General features: G+C 47.9%; 1 protein-coding gene across 7 annotated transcripts in view; it reads left to right on the top strand.

The window, feature by feature from the left end:
- OSBP2 (oxysterol binding protein 2) overlaps positions 1 to 22,634 on the top strand; it is a 208,503-nt gene that overhangs the window by 115,511 nt on the left and 70,358 nt on the right. For all 7 annotated transcript variants that reach the window (XR_012787689.1, XR_012787690.1, XM_075568033.1 and 4 more), the window contains one exon: positions 13,467 to 13,665. Coding sequence is in view for 5 of the 7 variants with exons in the window: in XM_075568033.1 (XP_075424148.1) it covers positions 13,467 to 13,665 (199 nt within the window). In the remaining 2 variants the exon portion in view is untranslated. The remainder of the gene's footprint in view (positions 1 to 13,466; positions 13,666 to 22,634) is intronic.

Genomic DNA, 22,634 nt, shown 5'->3' with positions numbered 1-22,634 from the left:
AATTTGTTGTCTTCTCCTAAGAAATTGCTTTCTCACATCATATATTTTGTTATCCAGTTTTTTGTTAGATTCCTCCATTTTTTTCTGCACTTTAAAACTACATTCTTCATAAATGCTTCATAATTGTTTTTGAAACTGTCCCCATGCATTTCAAGCAAGCTGAAGAAATTGTTCAATTCTAGTTGAAAATATCTGCTATTATTTTTGAGGTCATTAATGTTGATGGTTTTAATCTTCCTCTTTATTTTTATTTTATCGGTTTTTTTCTTCTTTCTATCTTCACATTCAGATGTACTATTAGTTTGCTGGAAACCAATCTTCTTCTTCCTCTATCTCACCTAAGGACTGATTTTAAGGAAAAGGTGGAATCCATACGTCAGAACATCCCCTTTGTTTCCTCCTCCCACTCTACACCGCTTCCTTACTCTCCCCCAGCCTACCTTGACTCTTTTTCTGCTGTCTTTGTGGAGGGTGTGGCACTGTTAATCTCCTCTTCTCCCTCTACCACTTGCCCTCTTGACCCCATTCCCTCCCATCTCCTAAAACCTCCTGCTCCTACTATAATCCCTACGCTCACACAGATTTTCAACTCCAGGGGTAAGATTTTTTACATACTGCTTTCTGAATTTATAGAGGGCTTGCTTGGCCAATGCCTGGAGCAGGTTGTCTACAATATCAATAAACCTAACTATTCTGATCGTTGGCCGCCCAACACCAAAGATATGTGGGGAGAAGTGCAACCAGAACTACAGGAGGACACCTATACAGATGTGCAAGATGGCCTGCGGCTGGCACAGGGCAAATGTGTCAAATTCCTACTCTAAACTTACACAGAAGAGGCAACTGGTGGAGAACTTCTAAAGTGAGCCAAGTATTCTCCCATGCCAGATGCACAAAGGTGCACAACAGCCTAAGTCCCAAGTTGGAATGCAGTTCCTTCCACTAGGGCCTTTTGCTTTCGTCAATGGGCATAATCCTGGGTAACAGGTGGGGAAGTGCTCTGTATAAAGCAAGAGTGTACATGCACGATAGGAGGTATTTTACACACCCTTATCTATCATTCTTTAGTAACACAGCTGTTAGATCATATTAAAAAAAACACCTTTGGCTTTAATACAGTTTAGTCCCTAGAAGAAGATGCACTGTTTAATCACCATTAATTAGATTCTAATTTCTTTCTGAGGAGTTTCTTGAAAGAAAGAAAAAAAGGGTTCTATTAGATAAGATTAGAGCATAATAGTATCCAGAGATATAATGACACAGGATTATCACTGTACAATAATAATTCTTAACCATTCTTTTTAGAATCACGTTATCTTGTTAAGCTCCAGTGTTCTGGAATAGGGGAAATGGTTAGATATTTGCAGGCTTTTATTGAGCATGATATAAGTCAGGGTTTGCCAATCTTCTTTTTTTCATGCGTGCCAATAAGTGGGCACACATTTTTTGGTGGGCAGCTGTCCTACTGCCCCCTACATCCGGATTAAATAAATAGCTAAACCTAAACTAAATAACGGCAAAAGTGAACAAGGATAATAAAAGCCTTAAAACATTACAACCCTTGGTCCGATCTACTGCTAAAACCCAATGAGAACATAGATAGCTGCACAGATAAGCTGCACAGATAAGCTGATAGTATGTGGTTTGTCAGAGGAGACCAGACACCTCATTTCTGAATATATATGTTAATGCTTGAAGTTCCGACCACACATGTATGCTAATTATTTGAGTGTGAAGACATATTCATCCACCCTTCCCTGCCCAATTTAACATTTTGTATCCCCTACGCTCTCCCTTCCCCCATGAAAAAGTTGAAACTCTTTTTTTTATTATTGAGAAGAAAAACTTGAAATTCTCATTTAAAAAAATGTAAATTGTCTCAATGTGATTTCTGAGCCTACATTTCATGAATCAGTTTCTCAATATTAGGATTGATTTTCGAGGTTGATAAATGGAGCAGACCGCACCCATGCTGTATGAATGTATGTCAATACAAACCTGTGCTTCTTTTTAAAAAAATGTAATTGCCAAAAACATCAGCTCACAAAACAAATATAAGAAATAACTTACATTTAATTATTTAAATGGATTTTATTTATTTTATGTTTTTTAATTGTTTAAGAAATTATTAAAATTGTGTTCATTTGGAAAATGTATGCCAATATTCATACATTCATGTTTTAAAATGTTATTGATTTCTTATTGTTCTTTTCCTTAAATCGATTTTTTTTCTCTCTCTCTTTTGCTCCTTTATCAGGCAGGGTCATTGTTATTCCGTCACGGGCCACAGGTTGGTCACCCCTGATGCAAATAATAATAACAGCTTAATAATTATGAAATGTTGGGCTTTAGGGATTTGGGATGTATGTTGATCTTGTGCAATTCAGGCTCACAATCTTTGCTACCATGGAAGATGGGATGGATTTGATACCATGGTGGCTGCCATGTACTGTATAAAAAGAGAACTATTCCATATAGTTAGGGTAGTGAGAGACTGGTAGCAACACATACTGGCAGAGAAGGATTTTTCTTGAAGACATCATGTGAAAGACACTGAGATCACGTCATCACGTCATATGGCACCTTTTATTAATTACAGTACTAAGAAACAGCTTTTAGTTGCAGTAAACATAAAAAAATATAGCATGGCACCATCCACACACTGGATTTAAATACTGTAGTCCGATTTTGGTATGACTTTTTTCTTCTTTTGCTTCACATCAAGTTTGGTTCTGAACCCAGTACCTGGCACTGGTAGTCTCTGCATATAATTCTGCACAGCGCAACCCCATTTATTAACATGTTTTTCACATGATAGGGGATGTTTGCACTGGGCTTCTACTTTGCAGAAAATGCAGATCCTCTCAGCACCCAGCTTTGGCTGTGGAGCAAAAGAAAAAAAAAGATTCCTTGTTATTTGGAAGCAAGCACCTACATTTGGACAATGAGGTCTGGCCATACAAGACTGGAAAATTCTTTCTGGATCAAATCTGTCCCTTGGCGTTAAATAAAGCATATGAACATTGACCAATCACATGATATTTCTTTGTGTAATTGAGAATTTATGCATTTTAAGGCAGGGATTATTTGTGAGGTGTTGGATTATCTATTGTTGATCTGACAGGCCTTCCTCATCACTAAATTATCTTTCCAGTCACTTGGAAACTTTAAAATAAAATACGGGATATGGCAGGCACATTGAGAAAAAGGTGAGAGACTGCGGCCCAGAAGGGTAGGCCTCAAAACTTGGTAGGAGGAGAAGTGAGCCAGTGTCTTAGAGATAAGTAGAGGGTCCAAGGCGAACTGGTAGGGTTGGATAGGGACCACCATTTGGGAGTGGAGACACAAGGAAAGGATTGACTCATTTGTCAGGTGGGGAGGGGTTGGACAGGGTCTGGTGAGAAGGAGGGGTGAGTTGTCACGTCTTGTTTAGGGAAGGTTTGACCCATAAGACCAAACTTGTAAACAGTGGAGTGGTGTCAATTCAGTGTTTGCCATTTTTATGTTCAGGCAACTATGAAAATGTTGGAGCTAGCAATGCAAAATCCCACATGGACTTCATGTTTACAAACGACATCCCTTATTAATGTCTATACTGTATTGCTTGAAGGAAAAAGAGACTCCCTTTTTTTCCCCTTCTGTACAGATATAGAATCCTATTTCTTCCTGCTATGTACCTCAAGCGACAGATATAACCTGTCGCCACCCACAGGGACAGATATTTCTGCTAGAAATACACACAGCCACATATCGTTCTGTTCTAGTACTGTTATCCATTGCTGTTCATAATAACTGCTCATTTAAATCACACTCCCCGAATATGATTTACATTGTTCTTATTCTTATTCCACCTGTTAGAAACCACCTCAAATGTAAGAAATGAATGTATTCCTTTTTATTTTCGATGCAGATCTGCTAAACAGATTACAGAATTTTCCAGCTCAGAACTGGAAGACTTTGGCACAGAAAACAAGAGTTGCAAAACTTGGTACAGAACATTATAATAGATGTCTCAAGTTCTTACCACTGTAAGATGGAGACAAACTCTGACAAATGGATTATAGCAGACCAAGAAAGACTATTCTCCCAGTGTATTTCCATAGTTGCAAAAGAGCATTGTTTTTGGATCTTTTTGAGAGTGAGGCTGCGCTTATAGTGCCTGCGACAGCAACGCGACGTCGCCCAAAAACAAAACAATTGACTCCGTCGCCAGCGCTTATAGTTAGCGCGACAGAGCGTCTAGAAAATTTGTAGCGGGTTAAGTTTGATTTTTCAGAGGCTATCGCCACACGTAGCTGAAAGTTGAAGTATAACTTTCGCTACTGGCGACGGGTGATGTCATCCGTTGTGTCGCCGTCGCACGCACTTTAAGCGCGGCCTAAGAGTCTGTAATTTCTACTGCCGAATTCCATTCTGTAAACAGTAGATAAAAATATAATTTGCAACCCTTATCTCTTAGCATACGGTGCTTCCTCTGCAGCTAGGGATTCTGGGAAATGACATGAAAATGAGCACACCGTGTCACCTTTTGTTTCTAATCCATTTTAACATGGATCTCTATAAACGCATACCTGCCCTATTACACATATCTTATTCGCCTGGGTTAAAGAAGTGCATAGCCTGGGTCTCATCAGTGTGAGATTTTTTTTTTTAGGACTGGCCTTAGGCTTTGCGAGGCCCAGGGCAACATGGTTGCAGTGGGGCCCCCCCACCCCACTAGCTGCAGAGGGAGGGAGGGGGCGGGGTTAGCTGCAGAGGGAGGGGGCGGGGTTGGCTGCAGAGGGAGGGGGCGGGGTTGGCTGCAGAGGGAGGGGGCGGGGTTGGCAGCAGAGGGAGGGGGCGGGGTTGTCTGCAGAGGGTGGGGGTGTAGTTAGCTGCAGAGGGTGGGGACGGGGTTGGCTGCAGAGGGAGGGACGGGTTTGGCTGCAGAGGGAGGGGGCGGGGCTGACTGCAGAGGGTGGGGGTGTAGTTAGCAGCAGAGGGAGGGGGCGGGGTTGGCTACAGAGGGTGGGGGTGTAGTTAGCTGCAGAGGGTGGGGACGGGGTTGGCTGCAGAGGGTGAGGGTGTAGTTTGCTGCAGAGGGAGGGGGTGGGGTTGGCTGCAGAGGGTGGGGACGGGGTTGGCTGCAGAGGGTGGGCGTGTGTTAGCTGCAGAGGGAGGGGATGGGGTTGGCTGCAGAGGGTGGGGGTGTAGTTAGCTGCAGAGGGAGGGGGCGGGTTGGCTGCAGAGGGAGGGGGTGTAGTTAGCAGCAGAGGGAGGGGGCGGGGTTGGCTGCAGAGGGTGGGCATGTAGTTAGCTGCAGAGGGTGGGCGTGTAGTTAGCTGCAGAGGGAGGGGGCGTGTAGTTAGCTGCAGAGGGAGGGCGTGTAGTTAGCTGCAGAGGGAGGGGGTGTAGTTAGCAGCAGGGGGAGGGGGCGGGGTTGGCTGCAGAGGGTGGGCATGTAGTTAGCTGCAGAGGGTGGGGACGGGGTTGGCTGCAGAGGGTGGGCGTGTAGTTAGCTTGCAGAGGGAGGGGGCGGGGTTGGCTGCAGAGGGTGGGCGTGTAGTTAGCTGCAGAGGGAGGGGGCGGGGTTGGCTGCAGAGGGTGGGCGTGTAGTTAGCTGCAGAGGGTGGGGACGGGGTTGGCTGCAGAGGGTGGGCGTGTAGTTAGCTGCAGAGGGAGGGGGCGGGGTTGGCTGCAGAGGGTGGGCGTGTAGTTAGCTGCAGAGGGAGGGGGCGGGGTTGGCTGCAGAGGGTGGGCGTGTAGTTAGCTGCAGAGGGAGGGGGCGGGGTTGGCTGCAGAGGGTGGGCGTGTAGTTAGCTGCAGAGGGAGGGGGCGGGGTTGGCTGCAGAGGGTAAGCGTGTAGTTAGCTGCAGAGGGAGGGGGCGGGGTTGGCTGCAGAGGGTGGGCGTGTAGTTAGCTGCAGAGGGAGGGGGCGGGGTTGGCTGCAGAGGGTGGGCGTGTAGTTAGCTGCAGAGGGAGGGGGCGGGGTTGGCTGCAGAGGGTGGGCGTGTAGTTAGCTGCAGAGGGAGGGCGTGCAGTTAGCTGCAGAGGGAGGGGATGTAGTTAGCTGCAGAGGGAGGGGGCGGGGTTGGCTGCAAAGGGAGGGGGTGTAGTTAGCAGCAGAGGGAGGGGGCGGGGTTGGCTGCAGAGGGTGGGGGTGTAGTTAGCTGCAGAGGGTGGGCGTGTAGTTAGCTGCAGAGGGAGGGGGTGTAGTTAGCTGCAGAGGGTGGGCGTGTAGTTAGCTGCAGAGGGAGCGGGCGGGGTTGGCTGCAGAGGGTGGGCGTGTAGTTAGCTGCAGAGGGAGGGCGTGTAGTTAGCTGCAGAGGGAGGGGGTGTAGTTAGCTGCAGAGGGAGGGGGCGGGGTTGGCTGCAGAGGGTGGGCGTGTAGTTAGCTGCAGAGGGAGGGCGTGTAGTTAGCTGCAGAGGGAGGGGGTGTAGTTAGCTGCAGAGGGAGGGGACGGGGTTGGCTGCAGAGGGTGGGCGTGTAGTTAGCTTGCAGAGGGAGGGGGCGGGGTTGGCTGCAGAGGGTGGGCGTGTAGTTAGCTGCAGAGGGTGGGTGTGTAGTTAGCTGCAGAGGGAGGGGGCGGGGTTGGCTGCAGAGGGAGGGCATGTAGTTAGCTGCAGAGGGAGGGGGTGTAGTTAGCAGCAGAGGGAGGGGGCGGGGTTGGCTGCAGAGGGTGGGCGTGTAGTTAGCTGCAGAGGGAGGGGGCGGGGTTGGCTGCAGAGGGTGGTCGTGTATTTAGCTGCAGAGGGAGGGGGCGGTGTTGGCTGCAGAGGGTGGGCGTGTAGTTAGCTGCAGAGGGAGGGGGCGGGGTTGGCTGCAGAGGGTGGGTGTGTAGTTAGCTGCAGAGGGAGGGGCGGGTTGGCTGCAGAGGGTGGGCGTGTATTTAGCTGCAGAGGGAGGGGGCGGGGTTGGCTGCAGAGGGTGGGCGTGTAGTTAGCTGCAGAGGGAGGGGGCGGGGTTGGCTGCAGAGGGTGGGCGTGTAGTTAGCTGCAGAGGGAGGGGGCGGGGTTGGCTGCAGAGGGTGGGCGTGTAGTTAGCTGCAGAGGGAGGGGGCGGGGTTGGCTGCAGAGGGTGGGCGTGTAGTTAGCTGGAGAGGGAGGGGGCGGGGTTGGCTGCAGAGGGTGGGCGTGTAGTTGGCTGCAGAGGGAGGGGGCGGGGTTGGCTGCAGAGGGTGGGCGTGTTGTTGGCTGCAGAGGGAGGGACGGGGTTGGCTGCAGAGGGTGGGCGTGTAGTTAGCTGGAGAGGGAGGGGGCGGGGTTGGCTGCAGAGGGTGGGCGTGTAGTTGGCTGCAGAGGGAGGGGGCGGGGTTGGCTGCAGAGGGTGGGCGTGTAGTTGGCTGCAGAGGGAGGGGCGGGGTTGGCTGCAGAGGGTGGGCGTGTAGTTGGCTGCAGAGGGAGGGATGGGGTTGGCTGCAGAGGGTGGGCGTGTAGTTGGCTGCAGAGGGAGGGGGCGGGTTTGGCTGCAGAGGGTGGGCGTGTAGTTGGCTGCAGAGGGAGGGGGCGGGGTTGGCTGCAGAGGGTGGGCGTGTAGTTGGCTGCAGAGGGAGGGGGCAGGGTTGGCTGCAGAGGGTGGGCGTGTTGTTGGCTGCAGAGGGAGGGACGGGGTTGGCTGCAGAGGGTGGGCGTGTAGTTGGCTGCAGAGGGAGGGGGCAGGGTTGGCTGCAGAGGGTGGGCGTGTTGTTGGCTGCAGAGGGAGGGACGGGGTTGGCTGCAGAGGGTGGGCGTGTAGTTGGCTGCAGAGGGAGGGGGCGGGGTTGGCTGCAGAGGGTGGGCGTGTAGTTGGCTGCAGAGGGAGGGGGTGTAGTTGGCTGCTGAGGGAGGGGGCGGGGTTGGCTGCAGAGGGTGGGCGTGTAGTTGGCTGCAGAGGGAGGGGGCGGGGTTAGTGTCAGCAGAGTTCCAGCAGTGAGAACTTCCGGGATATGCTGCCAGGGTTGAAGATGGTTTATTTTTTATTATTATTTTTTTATTAAGAAATACTTCTTGGGAAGACTATTTCATGCTGGAAGACACCTTACAACACTATTCAAGTGAATGGGCCATATTTATTAAGCAATGTTACTCCATAAGACACGTTCCTCACCACTGAAAGATACTTTTCTGCCCACTAACTTGAATGGGCCCTAAATGACCATATTTACGTCGCTGTGCTAGAAAGGTGTCTTATTGAGGCAAAAGGCTTGGTAAATATGGCCCATGATCTGCTAAACAGCTCCCTAAATAGAAGTTTTATACACATACACTGTATATGAAGGTCAGAGAGCCTAGAGGTTGTTAAACATAATACCTCCTTGGTCTTCTATGGGGTTGTTTTTTTAAATATCAAAAAATAGGATCTGTCTCATGATGTGGCAATATGATTCAAAACACGTATCAAAAATATGATTCAAAACACGTATCAAAAATATGATTCAAAACACGTATCAAAAATATGATCTGTGTCAATTTGTGCTGGCAGCATGTATGAATCTTGTTAATCTTGTTTCTTGCATTCGGTACAGATCTAACGCCTCCTCAGACCTGGCAGTGCAATTTTTTTTATAGATTTAATTATCCAGAACGCGATATATATTTCTAGTGACTGCTTTGTAAATTTGGCTCTATATTTATGTTTTGTACAGCAGATTCCATTGTAAAATAACTTACTTCATATTGTGTTTTTTTTATTTTTTAATAAAACGACAGCAGACAATATTATGCATTTTCATAACTGAGGCTCATTGTGATGTAATGACTTGATTAGGAATGCATAGGTAATACTGGAACAGGAATGAAACAGAATGTCCTGAATACTTCCCTACACTTTAAAACAGTATTCTTCCTCCCTCTTTATGCAGGGGTTATAGTAAAGTAGACCTACTGTACTTCATCCTCTTTGCAGGTTTTATTTCGGATGGAATTTAGTATATGGATAGTACAATGGATGTCTGCGGAGATCATTCTAATCTTCTCTGAATGGAATTTTCATCTAAAACTCCATGTTAAAACGGCCTATTGTGTCCTTAATCACTTGGCCCAGAGTAAGCTGACAGCAGTCCATTTTAAGCTCTTTTATTTGACGTTTTCATCCTTTCCAAGTCACTGAGCATTAATAATATGCGCATATTAAATTGTACATCAAATTTTTATGGGATCCCAGCACCTCGTTCTTCCAATGTCATTCAGAATGTATAGTGTATATTCCACTTGGTTCTAATAGCTATTTCTGGCGATGTAATTTGCATACAAAATGTGACTGGAGAAGCAATAATTATTTGACCACTGCAACATCCAGTTACATGGACCACATGGACCATGTCCGTTGTCTTCTTGCAGTATTGCAATCCTGTATACTGTATTAAAGAGGCAATCCAAGCCATTTTTTTTCTCTAGTTTTTTTTCATATATTTTTTTTTTATACAGGATTCAAGCATGAGGTCTCTGGAGCTGAACCCCATTAATTTCAAAAACAGAGCTCCTTATACTTCCTCCCACACCTGGCCCTACTATCTCCTTCCACATTAGTGTTGAAAGTACCATCATTCACCCAGTAGCACAAGCACGCTGCCCAGGGGTCACACTCGACTCCTCTCTCACATTCGCCCCTCACATTCAAAACGTTTTTAAAACCTGTTGCTTTTTCCTCCGCAATATAACAAAGATACGCCCTTTCCTCTGTTGCTCGACTGCTAAAACTCTGACTCAGGCCCTCATTCTCTCCCGTCTTGATTACTGTAACCTCCTGCTGTCTGGCCTTCCTGCCTCTCACCTGTCTCCCCTACAATCTATCCTTAACGCTGCTGCCAGAATCACTCTACTCTTTCCTAGATCTGTCTCAGCATCTCCCCTCCTGAAATCCCTCTCCTGGCTTCCGATCAAATCCCGCATCTCACACTCCATTCTTCTCCTCACTTTTAAAGCTTTCACTCTTCTGCCCCTCCTTACATCTCATCCCTAATTTCTCGCTATGCACCATCCAGACTCTTGCGTTCTTCTCAAGGATGTCTTCTTTCTACCCCCTTTGTATCTAAAGCCCTCTCCCGCCTTAAACCTTTTTCACTGACTGCCCCACACCTCTGGAATGCCCTTCCCCTCAGTACCCGACTAGCACCCTCTCTATCCACCTTTAAGACCCACCTTAAGACACACTTGCTTAAAGAAGCATATGAATAGCACTGTGGATATTCTGAACACAGGATACATAAAGATTGGCCCCCTGCAGACGCACTTACCAGAACTCCCTCCTACTGTCTCTGTACGTTCTACCTACCTACCAATTAGACTGTAAGCTCCTCGGGGCAGGGACTCCTCTTCCGAAATTTTACTTTTATTCCCATGATCTGTTATTTATATTATCTGTTATTTATTTGATTACCACATGTATTACTACTGTGAAGCGCTATGTACACTAATGGCGCTATATAAATAAAGACATACAATACAATACAATACATCTCGGCCCTAATTTCTCGCTATGCACCATCCCGACTCTTGCGTTCTACTCAAGGATGTCTTCTTTCTACCCCCTTTGTATCTAAAGCCCTCTCCCGTCTTAAACCTTTCTCACTGACTGCCCCACACCTCTGGATCCCCTCAATGCCCGACTAGCACCCTCTCTCTCCACCTTTAAGACCCACCTTAAGACACATTTGCTTAAAGAAGCATATGAGTAACACCGTGGCTAATACTATACACGATACATAAAGCTTGGCCCCCTGCAGACGCACTTACCTGAACGCCCTCCTACTGTCTCTGTACGTTCTCCCTACCTACCAATTAGACTGTAAGCTCCCCAGAGCAGGGACTCCTCTTCCAAATGTTACTTTTATGTCTGAAGCGCTTATAACCATGATCTGTTATTTGTCTTATTTGTTGTTTATATGATTGTCACGTGTATTACTAATGTGAAGCGCTATGTATACTTATGGCGCTATATAAATACATACATACATACAATTTCAGCTCAGGAGACCCCCTGCTTCAGGAGGTACTTATTTCCATAGTGGGTGCCGGTAGCCACTCCAGGGTTCACTATATGGCTGATTTTCAAAGCTCCTGGGCCCTGCGTGCCAATAGGAAGATGTGATTTCATCCATGCGGCTTCTTATTGGTCCACGTGATTCTGGAGCTTTATACTGCAGAAATCTGCAGGAGATACCGGCACTCCCTTCGGAGGTAAGTATCTCCGGGGGCAGGGGGTCCCCGGAGCTGAGATTAATAGGGAACAGCTCTGGAGACCCCGAGCTTCAAACATGAAAGGTGGAGAAAAACCCCACTTGGATTACTCTTTAAAGGGGCAGGTTTGATTCTCTTAAAATGTTTCTAATGCATAGCCCATGTACTTCTGACTTGTTATTATTTACTTGAAACGTTCAGATGGGTAGCTGTTCCCTGTAACAACCAATCTTATGTGAAAGAAGAACTTTCCCAAGTCACCGCATAGTACCACCTCCAGTTTTATAGTGGAGAATTACATTTTGTCTGGAAGATGTCTTCAATATTTTATTTATAATGTTAAGGGGTTTAGAAACATATAAACACAAATGTCAATTATTTTTGTGCTGCCACATCCTGACTCTGATCACCTAAATTAGGTGGAGATCATAAAGAATATGGACCATGTTAGGGTCAGGGTTAGTTGTGCTCTGCTGGACAATAAGTCGCCTTACTGCCCATTTACTTGTGGGGCATAAGGTGTATTCCAGTGCTGTGAGACATAGCACCATTTAGTAAATAGGGGCATATGGCCTACCTTTTAATATGTAATAATATTGTATCACTTCTCTTCACTTTAGTTAGATATTCTGTTAAAGTACCACCACACTACAGGAACCTACGGTTCCTGAGATATTTAATTTTCAAATGCTCTTACAAGAATTTTTGCAAGGGAGAAACAATATGGCCACTTAGGTCAGTTTCACACTGGCAGCCAATAAAAAGCTGTGAGATTACATTGCAGTTTGTGATTGGGTGATACCATCTTTGTTTTTCCTTGCAAGTACTAGCAAAATAAAATAATGACATCTCTTGGTTAGCAGAAGATGTATGTTCTATGGTTCAGTTCTGATGGACACCCTGGTTCCTCTAAGGTGAAATAAAAAAAACTTGATTTGAGGGAATTCCTGTTTTAAACACTCGGTAGTTTGTTTTCAAAAACAGATCTATTTAATGTATTTTTCCAGTAGACAAGCAGAATGAAAAACATCCGAGGCAAAGTCACTTTTATCTAGATTTCTACTTGATAACCTGGCTTGTGCCTGCTTGCATTTTAACGATTGTCATGTTCAGGAAAGCATGATTAAACTTCAAGATTCAAAAGTATCAATAAAATGCAGGATGGAAGAATTTTGCTGAGGCAAAGCAATGCTGGAATCAGAGGTCATGCACTGAAGTTTGGAGAATGGTGGGAGGCCACCGACAGGGGGGCAGCTGGTCATGCTCCATGGAGAAAAGGGGGCCTGTCCCTCTGATCTTGGAAATCGAGCCCCAATTACCTGTTGGCTGGCCAGGCCCCTTTCCTCGACCGCGCTCCCCTTCTTTCTGCTGGAACATCCCCCCCCCAAATCCCCTTGTCCTCCAGCTTGAAAACTGTGAGGACGGCAAACACCCCCAACCTGCCCCTTACCTCAGGCTCAGGTCAAGATTAAGTCCTGGGTTCCGGGAAACGGATTCATTTTTACGCGAGAAGCAACTAAGTGAAAACATTACTTTTAAGATGATTGAATCTTAGGCCGCGGCCAGGCTGGGAGCTGAGAGCAGGGGCAATTTGTGTCCAGCGTAGTTGCGTGCGCAGAGGGCGTGCCCGTGACGTCACGTCAGTGGTTCGCCCACATTGGCTGAACCGCGCACGTGACCAGGGCAAGAGCGACAAATTGAAAAGAATTTGTCTCGTCAAGCAGCTGAGCGCAGAGAGCTCACGGGCACGTCAAGCGGGTCAAACACATTGTTGCAATTGTTTGCGCGCTCTCGCTCTCAGCCTGGATGAGACCTTAATTTAGTTGTAAAAAAAAACTAGAAATCTTAGGCCGGAGCCATGGTAAAAAGTACAGCGCTGAGCCGCGCTGACGCTCATGCTCTCCTGCTTAAGCAGGAGCTTTTTTGTGTCCTGGCATGAGTGTCAGCGAGCGAGCTTGTGAGGCGGGTGGGAGGCGTGGCGGGGCTAGCGTGCCACATCACGGCGCCGATGTCACGGAGTGCCATTGGCTTTTGCCGGTAACGTGACCGGCCCTCCGGTTCCCGCAGCGCGAAAAATTAAATGAATCTGTCGGCTGCCATTCCGCACGCCTGCGGAAGCATCTACCAAAGCCCCACACATGCCGGATGCAGGAGGTAAGTTTCCTGGCTCAGCGCTGTATTTTTTTACCATGGCCCCGGCCTTAGCTAATATCGACAGCATTTGTACTATTGTAGTATCATGGACCATCTCGGAAAGTTTAGTGTCTCTTATACCTTGTCTCACCAAGTGCTGGTATTCATCCTGACACTTCTGGCTTTCCCTTGGTTAGGCATGCCGCGATTTCTTGGACTTAGCAGAAACACACAGTCGGAAATGGCACCGCGCCTTGCAGTATGAGCGGGAGCAAAGGATCCGCCTGGAGGAGGCCATCGAGCAACTAGCTAAGCAGCATAACAGCTTAGAACGAGCCTGTCGTGGAGCCCCAGGTCTCTCCTCCAACACAACAAGAGTCCACGGCACTACAAAAGGTACATTGGCTTTTGCCATTGGGATGTTTTTTTAAATAAGTATTTCTCAACAGTATTGACTATAGGGGCAGCCATAAGGTACACTGATAAAGTTAACATTGGGGGACATGTCTTCATATTCTCCAGTGCGTAATTCAAGTTCAGATTGATATGCTGTAGCTTTAACCACCTCTATACTGTAGAGAACTACTTGAAACTGGGACACCCTTTATACCCAGAGGGTATTTGCTTTGTGACAGCTCGAGATGTTTTCCCATCTTAAACGTGGAGGATGTTTCACCATCAAAATCCTTCCGCTGCATAATCGTTCATCTCCTATATCTCTTAACAGGTGACAGAAGGGATAGAAATATAACCCAAGTGAGTGTATTCAGTTTCATGAGACAAAATGTAAAAAAGCTCTGGGCCCTATAATTTCATCTATGAAAACCTGCCATATTTGTTCACTAAAATGTACCACTTACTGTAAACAAATCTACACTTTTCCATGACCAATAAGGCTTCTTGAGCTTTGCCCTTATGCAAAGCCATCAAAGCTGTGTAAAGAATGGACAAATCTTATTATTGCCTCCATAAGGTGAGCGATAATCATTTTATATTGATATGATGAGAAGAGGGGTAACACACAATTAACAATGCAGTCATTTCTATTCAAGCGAAACAAAGCTATTCCATTGCTACTCCCTCTTGCTTTTCGCCACATTGAATATGTGAGCGAAAAGGACAGATTAAAAGTATCCAATACATGGAAAACTATGATGATGTTTAGAATAATATTTATGTTATGGGTTAGGGATCAAGATGTCCTCTCCTGTCCCTTTAAGGTCTTTCTCCTTTGATAAAACGACTGTAATTTAAAGTAACCGTATCTTTGCCACAGATATCATGATGTTTGTGTCCCACCTCTCTGCTGCTGAGTTCTCTCTCACATCCTCTAGTGTTGGGAGAGTAAGGCTGCGGCCACGCTAGCGCTGACTGCGCTTATGCTTGAGAGCGGTGATGTCGCCAGCTCTCAAGCATCAGCGCCGGGTGTCTGCGCTATTTCGCAAGCGCGCATGGGGGGGGCATTGCGGGTAAGTTGAACACGGTTGGAAGTCTCTTTTTTGTTTTGTTTATGCAAGCGATATAAGATAAGATATGGTGATGATGATGATTTTACCCGTGCGGCCCTATTTTTTCAAATATGTATTTGGGGGGGTGGGGTTCTTTTAAAAATGTATTGTGGTGGTGGAGGTCTTTTTAAAATGTATTGGGCTGGCGGGGGCATTTTTAATATGTATTGGCGGGGGCAGGTATTTTGATTATGTATTGTAGGGTGGGGTTACATGTATTTAGGGGGGTGGGGTTTTTTGGTATGTATTTTGTGGGGAGGATTGAGTGAGAGTAGGTAATTGACGGAAGGCAGGGGCGAGTGAGAGGAGAGAGGGGGGAGTGAGTGAGGGAAAGAGGGAGTAAGAGTGAGAGGCAGTGGAGATAAATACATGCAAGGCGGGAGGGGGGGGGAGTGAGACGGAGGGGAGAGAAATACATGGGTAGAGGGTGGGAAATTAACCTAATATGTGTCAGCCAGATAGGGGTTCCCCGTGATTTTTCGAAAAACTTCAAGGGTTCTTCCAACAAAAAAGGTTGGGAATCACTGACTTAAGGTGTTAAATGGTCTCTGAATGTTTGTGATGTAATGTATGTCTTTATTTATATAGCACCAAAAGTGTACTGAGCATTTCACAAAGAATACAGTACAGGGAATTATAATAATACATTTAAGTGTAGCAAAATCAGACAATAGGAAAGGAAATCCCTGCCCCGAAGAGCTTACAATCTTAGAGGTATGATGGGAAACTTACAGAGACAGCAGGTGAGGGAACAAGTGCTGTAGATAGCAGTGCTTGGTCACAATGGGTGGTAGGAGTGACTGTGTGTGTGGGACAATAGCCATGAGTGCAGGCTATTGGGATGCTTGATTTGTGGGGTGAGTTTTAAGGTTGGTCAGGATTAAATCAGAAGTTTAACAGTATTTGCATGGGAGGAGATGGCAGGGAGGTGTGGGTGAGAGCAGGTATGTTTGTCTGATGTTAGGGTAAGCATGTATGCGCGTATGTGTATGTGTGTGTAAATATTAATTTATAAAGCGCTCACAGTGTATACAGCTCTTTACAAAAGGTGTATGTAGAGGGGGAGTGTATAACAATGGTGTGGGTAGGTGTTGAAATGTAAGAGGGTGTTGCATTTCTGTGCATGTGTGTAGGTACTATGTGGTCCCTATTGGTATAAAGGGATAGAATTAGGGTTACATTGTACATTTTTATGTTTAAAAGGCAGATGTGTGTGCATTCATGCAGTGCAGTATTCATAGACATGGGCCTTAGCACTTGTGGGAAGAGAGTTCTCTTGTGTAGTGGCTCATGAAGTTGCGGTCTCGGTTTAGGCCACTGGTGAGTGTCCCAAATAGTTTCATAAATTTGTATTTATGCAACTGTCTCTTTTTCGGTGTTCTGAGATTACCTTTGAGTATGGCCACCTTCAGATCGTTCATCTTATGGCCAGAGTCAGAGAAATGTTCGCTGACAGGACTGTCTCTTGTTCCGTGTGTGATGCTGTGGCGATGCAGATTCATTCTCTTGTTTAGCCCCTGTCCCGTCTGACCTATGTAGGAGCAGCCCCTTGGGCATTTCATGCACATGATAAGGTACACGACATTGCTGGAGGAACAGGTGAACCTTCGACTTTGTACTCCAGAATCTGGTGTGATATATATCAGGTGCGATATATATACATGAAACATATATTTATATATTGATGTGTATGTATAAAAAGGTTTATATATGGACATAGTAAAACACTCAGATTCTGTCATTTATATTATTCTTACTAACCAACATGCAATGAACCCATAAAACCTGTTCAGTGGTGGCAGAGTTGATGGATAATATCCCCCATATCCCCTACATTACTTTAATTCCTTTGCTGCATTTAAGGTTCTTAACTCCGCTTCCAGGGCATTAAGAGCTTAACGTTATAAGGGATGTAGAATGTATACTTTTTCTGAGATCAGAAAGAGTATATAAACAATAAAGCAGGCAACATGGAGTGAAGAGGAGGGAAATGTGTTGTTGAGCAGCAGTTTAGTTGATATCACGATGGCTCTCTTATCAGTGATTTCTATGTCCATGTGTGCATTGTGACTCGCACAGTCATCACAAAGCAAAACCACATCTGGACACTTCCCTTTTTTTTTTCTTCCTCCCTACAAGGCGTCAGAAACGTGCATGGGCATTAACACCTGTCAATAAAATAACAACTCTATTGGTGAGTGTACCCAAGATTTAGAGGGGCGATCCCAACCTAAGACCGAAGCGTACTAATGTTTAAGGGTTTCATGTGTCTATTTTTTTTATTTTATATTTACAAAAATTTGAGGTGGCGGGAGGCGGGGCTAGTCCCTCGTTCCCATTGGATGGTTGCGGTTACGTGACCGCTCCTCCGCTCCCCTCAGCTCCGAAATGTTAAACCTGACTGTCTCTTTCAATTTGCTGAGATTCCGCACGCATGGGGAAGCGTGCAGAAGGGGATACTAAAGCCGCGCTGATTACAGATGAAAGGGGTAAGTTCATCTGCTCAGTGCGGCTCAGCGGGGTCTGTGCTACCATGCCCATAACTCACTTTCCCAGTCCCTCTCTGCAGGGCTGGGAGGATAAGCTTCTTTCCAACCTATGACTCCAAAGTCCAAAGAGATAAGCAGGAAGCCCTTTATGTTAATCTCTGGGTCAAGGTTGGTGTCCGATGGGAGGTCCACCCTTTGGCAGGTTTCAGGGTCCACTGTGCCCTGTAACCGGGTCTGGTTTCTGGTGTCTTGCTGGCAGCACAATCCTTCTGTGCTCAAGACAATGTTTCTGAGTCTCTTGCTAGCTCTGTGCTCAAGAGATCCCCTGAAGTTCAAACAGGAGTCTTTTCTGCCTGTCTGATGAGCCAGATGGAGACTGGTTCATTGTCTCTAGCTGCAATTAACCAGCTCCCTGCTGGATTCCTCAGATCAATACAGGCTTTCTATTGATTCCCTTTTAGACAGGGGTTACGGCCCTGTTTGAGGAGGCATGTTATTTATAAATGATCTGACTATTACGTCATTTTTTCTAAATTTCTCCAGGTACAGATGCAGCAGCCGTTATTTGGGAAGCAGGGGGTCCCGAGGCTGAAATCAATGCGGCTCATCTCAGGAGACCCCCTGCTCCCGCACACTATTAATAAAAATTACATTAAAGCAGCTTTATTACCATAGCAGATAGCCGCTACGGTAACGAATTTGTAATTTTTTTTGGGGGGGGGGGGTGGGGGGTTTAATACTAGTGTATTGTAGCAGGGGGTCTCTGGAGCAGAACCTTGTTGATTTGAGGTCCGGGAGGTCTGCTTCCGGAGACAAAGGCCCCGTTATGGGGTGCCGGTATCTCCTATGTGTCACGGTAGCTTATGACAAGATATAATGAACATCAAATATCTGGGTTGAACTGAATGAGGCTTAGATATAATAAAATATAATTTATTCCTTAAAAAAGGTGAACACAGCAATATAGTACAATTAACAGGCAAGAAGGTGACACTTACTTAGGGTTGGGGGGGGTGTATCAGCTAGCAATTCTCCAGCAATCCGGTGACATTCCAGGTGGAATCAGAAGCACAACTCCAAACTGTAGGGTTGACACAGTTTATATACCTGTGCAACCCTGTTCTTAACATTGAATACAGACTATTGGTGAACAATTATCTGTATCCAATCCCTAACGTGGAGACACAGATTAACCCATGCCCCCCAGCTAGTTAGCCCATGTGTACTGGGACTCTGAGGATCTTATTTCTGTAGCCCCATAATTAAATCAGGGGCGACGACCCGTCTACCAAATGAAGTATCTGGCAGGAGCTTCATTGTTTGTAGGTGTAGACAGTAGACATAACACTTACAAACCACTCCAGTTTGATGTTCCCCGCCCTCAGGTAACAATTAGTCTGTTGATCAGGACTTGGTTCCTAGTGTTTGGGTAAACAAACAGGGCAGTTAACTTTTGATCACAGGACTTATGACATGACAAGGTGTAAGCCACATTCCTGGACCGCAGTCCAGTTAACCCCTTGCCTCCCTGGTGAGGTCAGGGGGTGGCCATATGGGGTGCAACCCCTTTAATACCGGGCCAACCGCCTCTCTCCCTCTACACCTCCCCTTATTAATGGGTGGCCTGTGGCCCACTGGCCCTAACGGGGAGTGGGGCACTGCTGGCACCATTAATGAACTCAGTCTCAGAGGGATAGTCCTGACGTGAAAGTCCATCAGCATTGCTGTTTTCACTGCCCTTTTTGTGCTGAATGGTAAATTCAAACTCTTGCAAGGCCAAGCTCCACCTTAGCAACTTGGCAATCTCCCCTGATGCCCTCTGCAGCCAACTCAGGGGGTTGTGGTCTGTGAGGACCGTGAAAGCCCTTCCGTACACATAGGGCTGGAGTTTTTTTGAGTGCCCACACAATGGCCAAGCACTCTTTCTCAATGGTGGCATAGGCCACTTCGCTGGGGAGTAGTTTTCGGATGAGGTACACCACAGGGTGCTCTCTACCGTCCACCCCCCCCCTTCCCACTTGGCTCAACACAGCCCCAATGCCATAGTCCGAGGCATCAGTCTGTATAAGGAAATGTTTGGTATAGTCCGAGGCAGCCAGTATGGGGGCCCCAGCAAGCGCAGTTTTCAGTGCCTGGAAAGCAGTTTCACAGGCAGGAGTCCAGGTGATAAGCACAGGCAGTTGCTTCTTAGTCAAATCAGTCAGGGGTTTGGCCACGGCGCTGTACTGTGGGACAAACTTCCTATAGTACCCTGTGGTGCCCAAAAATGCCATGACCTGTTTCTTGGTTTTTGGAACAGGCCACTGAACTATGGCTTCTACCTTGGCTGGCTCTGGTTTGAGGTGCCCTCCACCCACCCTGTGCCCTAAGTACAGGACCTCTGCCATCCCTACCATACACTTAGTGGGTTTCAAGGTAAGCCCAGCCTCCCTGATCCTATCCAGCACCGCAGCTACATGTCCTAAATGGGAGTCCCAGGAATTACTAAAGACAGCAGTGTCATCTAAGTAAGCCCTGGCATAGCTCTGCATCCCTTCCAGTAACCTATTGACCAGGCATTGGAAGGTAGCCAGGGCATTCTTCATCCCAAATGGCATCACCAAAAACTCATAAAGGCCACTTGGAGTGATGAATGCTGACTTCTCCCTAGCCTCCAGGGTCAGTGGGATTTGCCAATAGCCTTTGCTCAAATCCATAGTGGTCAGATACTTTGCCCCCGCGAGTTCATCCAGTTACTCATCCATGCGGGGCATGGGGTAGGCATCTGACACCGTCCCAGCGTTGAGCAAGCGGTAGTCCTCACAAAACCGAGTGGTCTTGTCCTTCTTAGGGACTAGGACTACCGGGCTTGCCCAAGGACTCTGGGACGGAGTAATTACCCCTAGGGTCAGCATCTTCTCTATCTCCCTCTCCATATTGGTCTTGACCTCTGCTGACACTCTATAAGCGTGCTTATGCAGAGGCGGCAGATCCCCTGTGTGCACTGGGTGTTTTGTGAGATGTGTGGTCCTTGGCATGTCAGTGAAGAGGGCCCTAAACTTAGCTAGCATGTCCCTGGCTTCTACCTGCTGCCTAGCACTCAACTGTGCCCCTATCTCTACCTGCTCCACAGTGTTTCCCTGCCTAGCCTCTCCTAGGAGATCAGGCAGAGCATTGCTCGCCGGATCCTCCAGCAGTGGGCTACATATGGCCATTACTGCTCCCATACTCGGTGCTCTGTATTCTTTCAGCATATTGACGTGATATATCTTATGCCTCTCAGGCTCTACCTGTACAACGTAGTTGTACTCATTCACCTTTCGGATAACCGGGTACAGTCCCGACCAGGCAGCCATCAACTTGTTCTCCCGAGTGGGTTTGAGAACAAGCACCTGCTGTCCAGGGATGAATTCCCTGCTACGGGCATTCCGGTCATACCATTGCTTTTGCTTGGTCTGAGCGGCCCTGAGGTGGTCCTGGGCCACCCCCATGAGCATCTCTAACCGGTCTCGGAGATCTACTACATACTGGATCACTGAAGCATCAGTAGCAGTAGCCTCCCCTTCCCATCTTTTACGGAATAGGTCCAGAGGTCCACATACCCTGCGGCCATATAGTAGCTCGAAGGGGGAGAAGCCTGTAGATTCCTGCGGTACCTCTCGGTATGCAAACAGCAAGTGCTGCAGGTGAATCTCCCAGTCTTTCCACTCCGCCTCTATAAAGGTCCGAAGCATCTGCTTCAGGGTCCCGTTAAACCTCTCACATAATCCGTTTGTCTGGGGATGGTAAGGGGTAGTGCGCCGGTGCTGTACACCGCATGCATCCCAGAGACAATGTAACAGTTCACTCATGAACTGCGACCCCTGATCGGTTAGGATCTCACTAGGGAAACCTACCCCAGAAAAAATGTTCAGCAAAGCTGCTGCCACTGTCTTGGCATCTATGTTGCCAAGCGCTACCGCCTCAGGGTACCGGGTGGCACAATCCACCACCGTGAGGATGTAGCGCTTCCCTGACCTGCTAGGAATCATAAGGGGCCTACAAGATCCATCGCTACTTTCTGGAAGGGTTCCCCTATTATCGGTAGGGGTTTCAGGGGTGCCTTCACACGGTCGTCTGCCTTACCCACTCGCTGGCAGGCATCACAAGAGCGGCAGAAATTGCCCACATCTCGAGATGCCCCCGGCCAGTAGTAATGCTGTAATAACCGGGCTCGCGTTCTGTTGACCCCCTGATGCCCCGCTAACGGAATAGAGTGAGCTACCCGTAACAGTTGCTGTCGGTACCCCTGGGGCACTACTAGCTGTCGCTTACCGGTCAATCCCTCCTCTATCCCTGGGTTCCCTTATTCTCTATACAGGAGTCCCTTATACCATAGGCAGTGCTCAGTGCCTTCCCCTGCCTGAGATTCGGACGCCCGAAGTCTCACGCCGGCCAGGGTAGGGTCTGTCATCACTGCCTCCCTAAACTGGGCTCCTAATTCTGGCCACCCCCCAGTCATGTCATTGTCCGGAGAATGGGGAAGGGTGAGGGGAAACAGTAAGTCAGTCTGTGGTTGCAACTGATCCTGGCTTACCTCCCCGGGCTCCTCGGCGCCCTCCGCTAATGTTGGTCCCAAAGGCTGGGGGACTGGCGCCGCCGCCATTGCCGCTGTCTGTCTCCGGGTAACCGCCGCCACTGCAGCGGGTTTGGGCACTCGGTCGTAGGTGCAGGTCATCGGACCCAGATCGTTGCCAAGAAGAACTTCAGCATCCAAACCAGGTAAAACCCCCACCTCCCGCACACCCTGACCCTCCCCCAATCCAAAAAGATTCTGGCCACTTGCAGGAAACGTGGCTCTCCGTCGGCCACAGTGATCTGTATCCCAGGGCCTGGGAGTAATTCCTCTGGCTGGACCATATCAGGTCGGACCAGGGTCACTGCAGCTCCTGAATCCAGCAAGCCGACTGCTTGCCGGTCACTGACTGTGACCGGGGTGAGATGTCTGCTCCGGCCGTCCGTCTGCTGCAGGTCCGCGCTGAGATGTCGTCCGCTTCTGGCTGTAGGCACCGATGAAACCGGGACAGGCGTTGCATGGGACGTCTCGCTGGGAGTTGGTTCCATGACCGGTCCGGAGTCTTTGATGGAAGCCACCCACACGCGGGCTACCGGCTTCGCAGCTGGGGTGCGTTGCCCCAGATGGGGTCCGCCGGAACGCAGGGTTCTGGGCAATCTGGTCTGATGTGACCAGGGCGGTTGCAGTTGTAGCACCGGCGCTTGTGCCGGAGCTCCCCTGCCTTCAGTGGACTGATGCACGCAGGCGGACTCTGAGTCCATTGGGGGGTATTGGCAGACTTTCTGACCGATGCCGCCGCCACCGCCGCCTTGGCTACTGTTTTGGCAGTCATCA

Source organism: Ascaphus truei, chromosome 13 (assembly GCF_040206685.1).
Source record: "Ascaphus truei isolate aAscTru1 chromosome 13, aAscTru1.hap1, whole genome shotgun sequence".
NCBI classification, from domain to species: Eukaryota; Metazoa; Chordata; class Amphibia; order Anura; family Ascaphidae; genus Ascaphus; species Ascaphus truei.
This window is presented reverse-complemented; position numbering and strand designations above follow the sequence as displayed.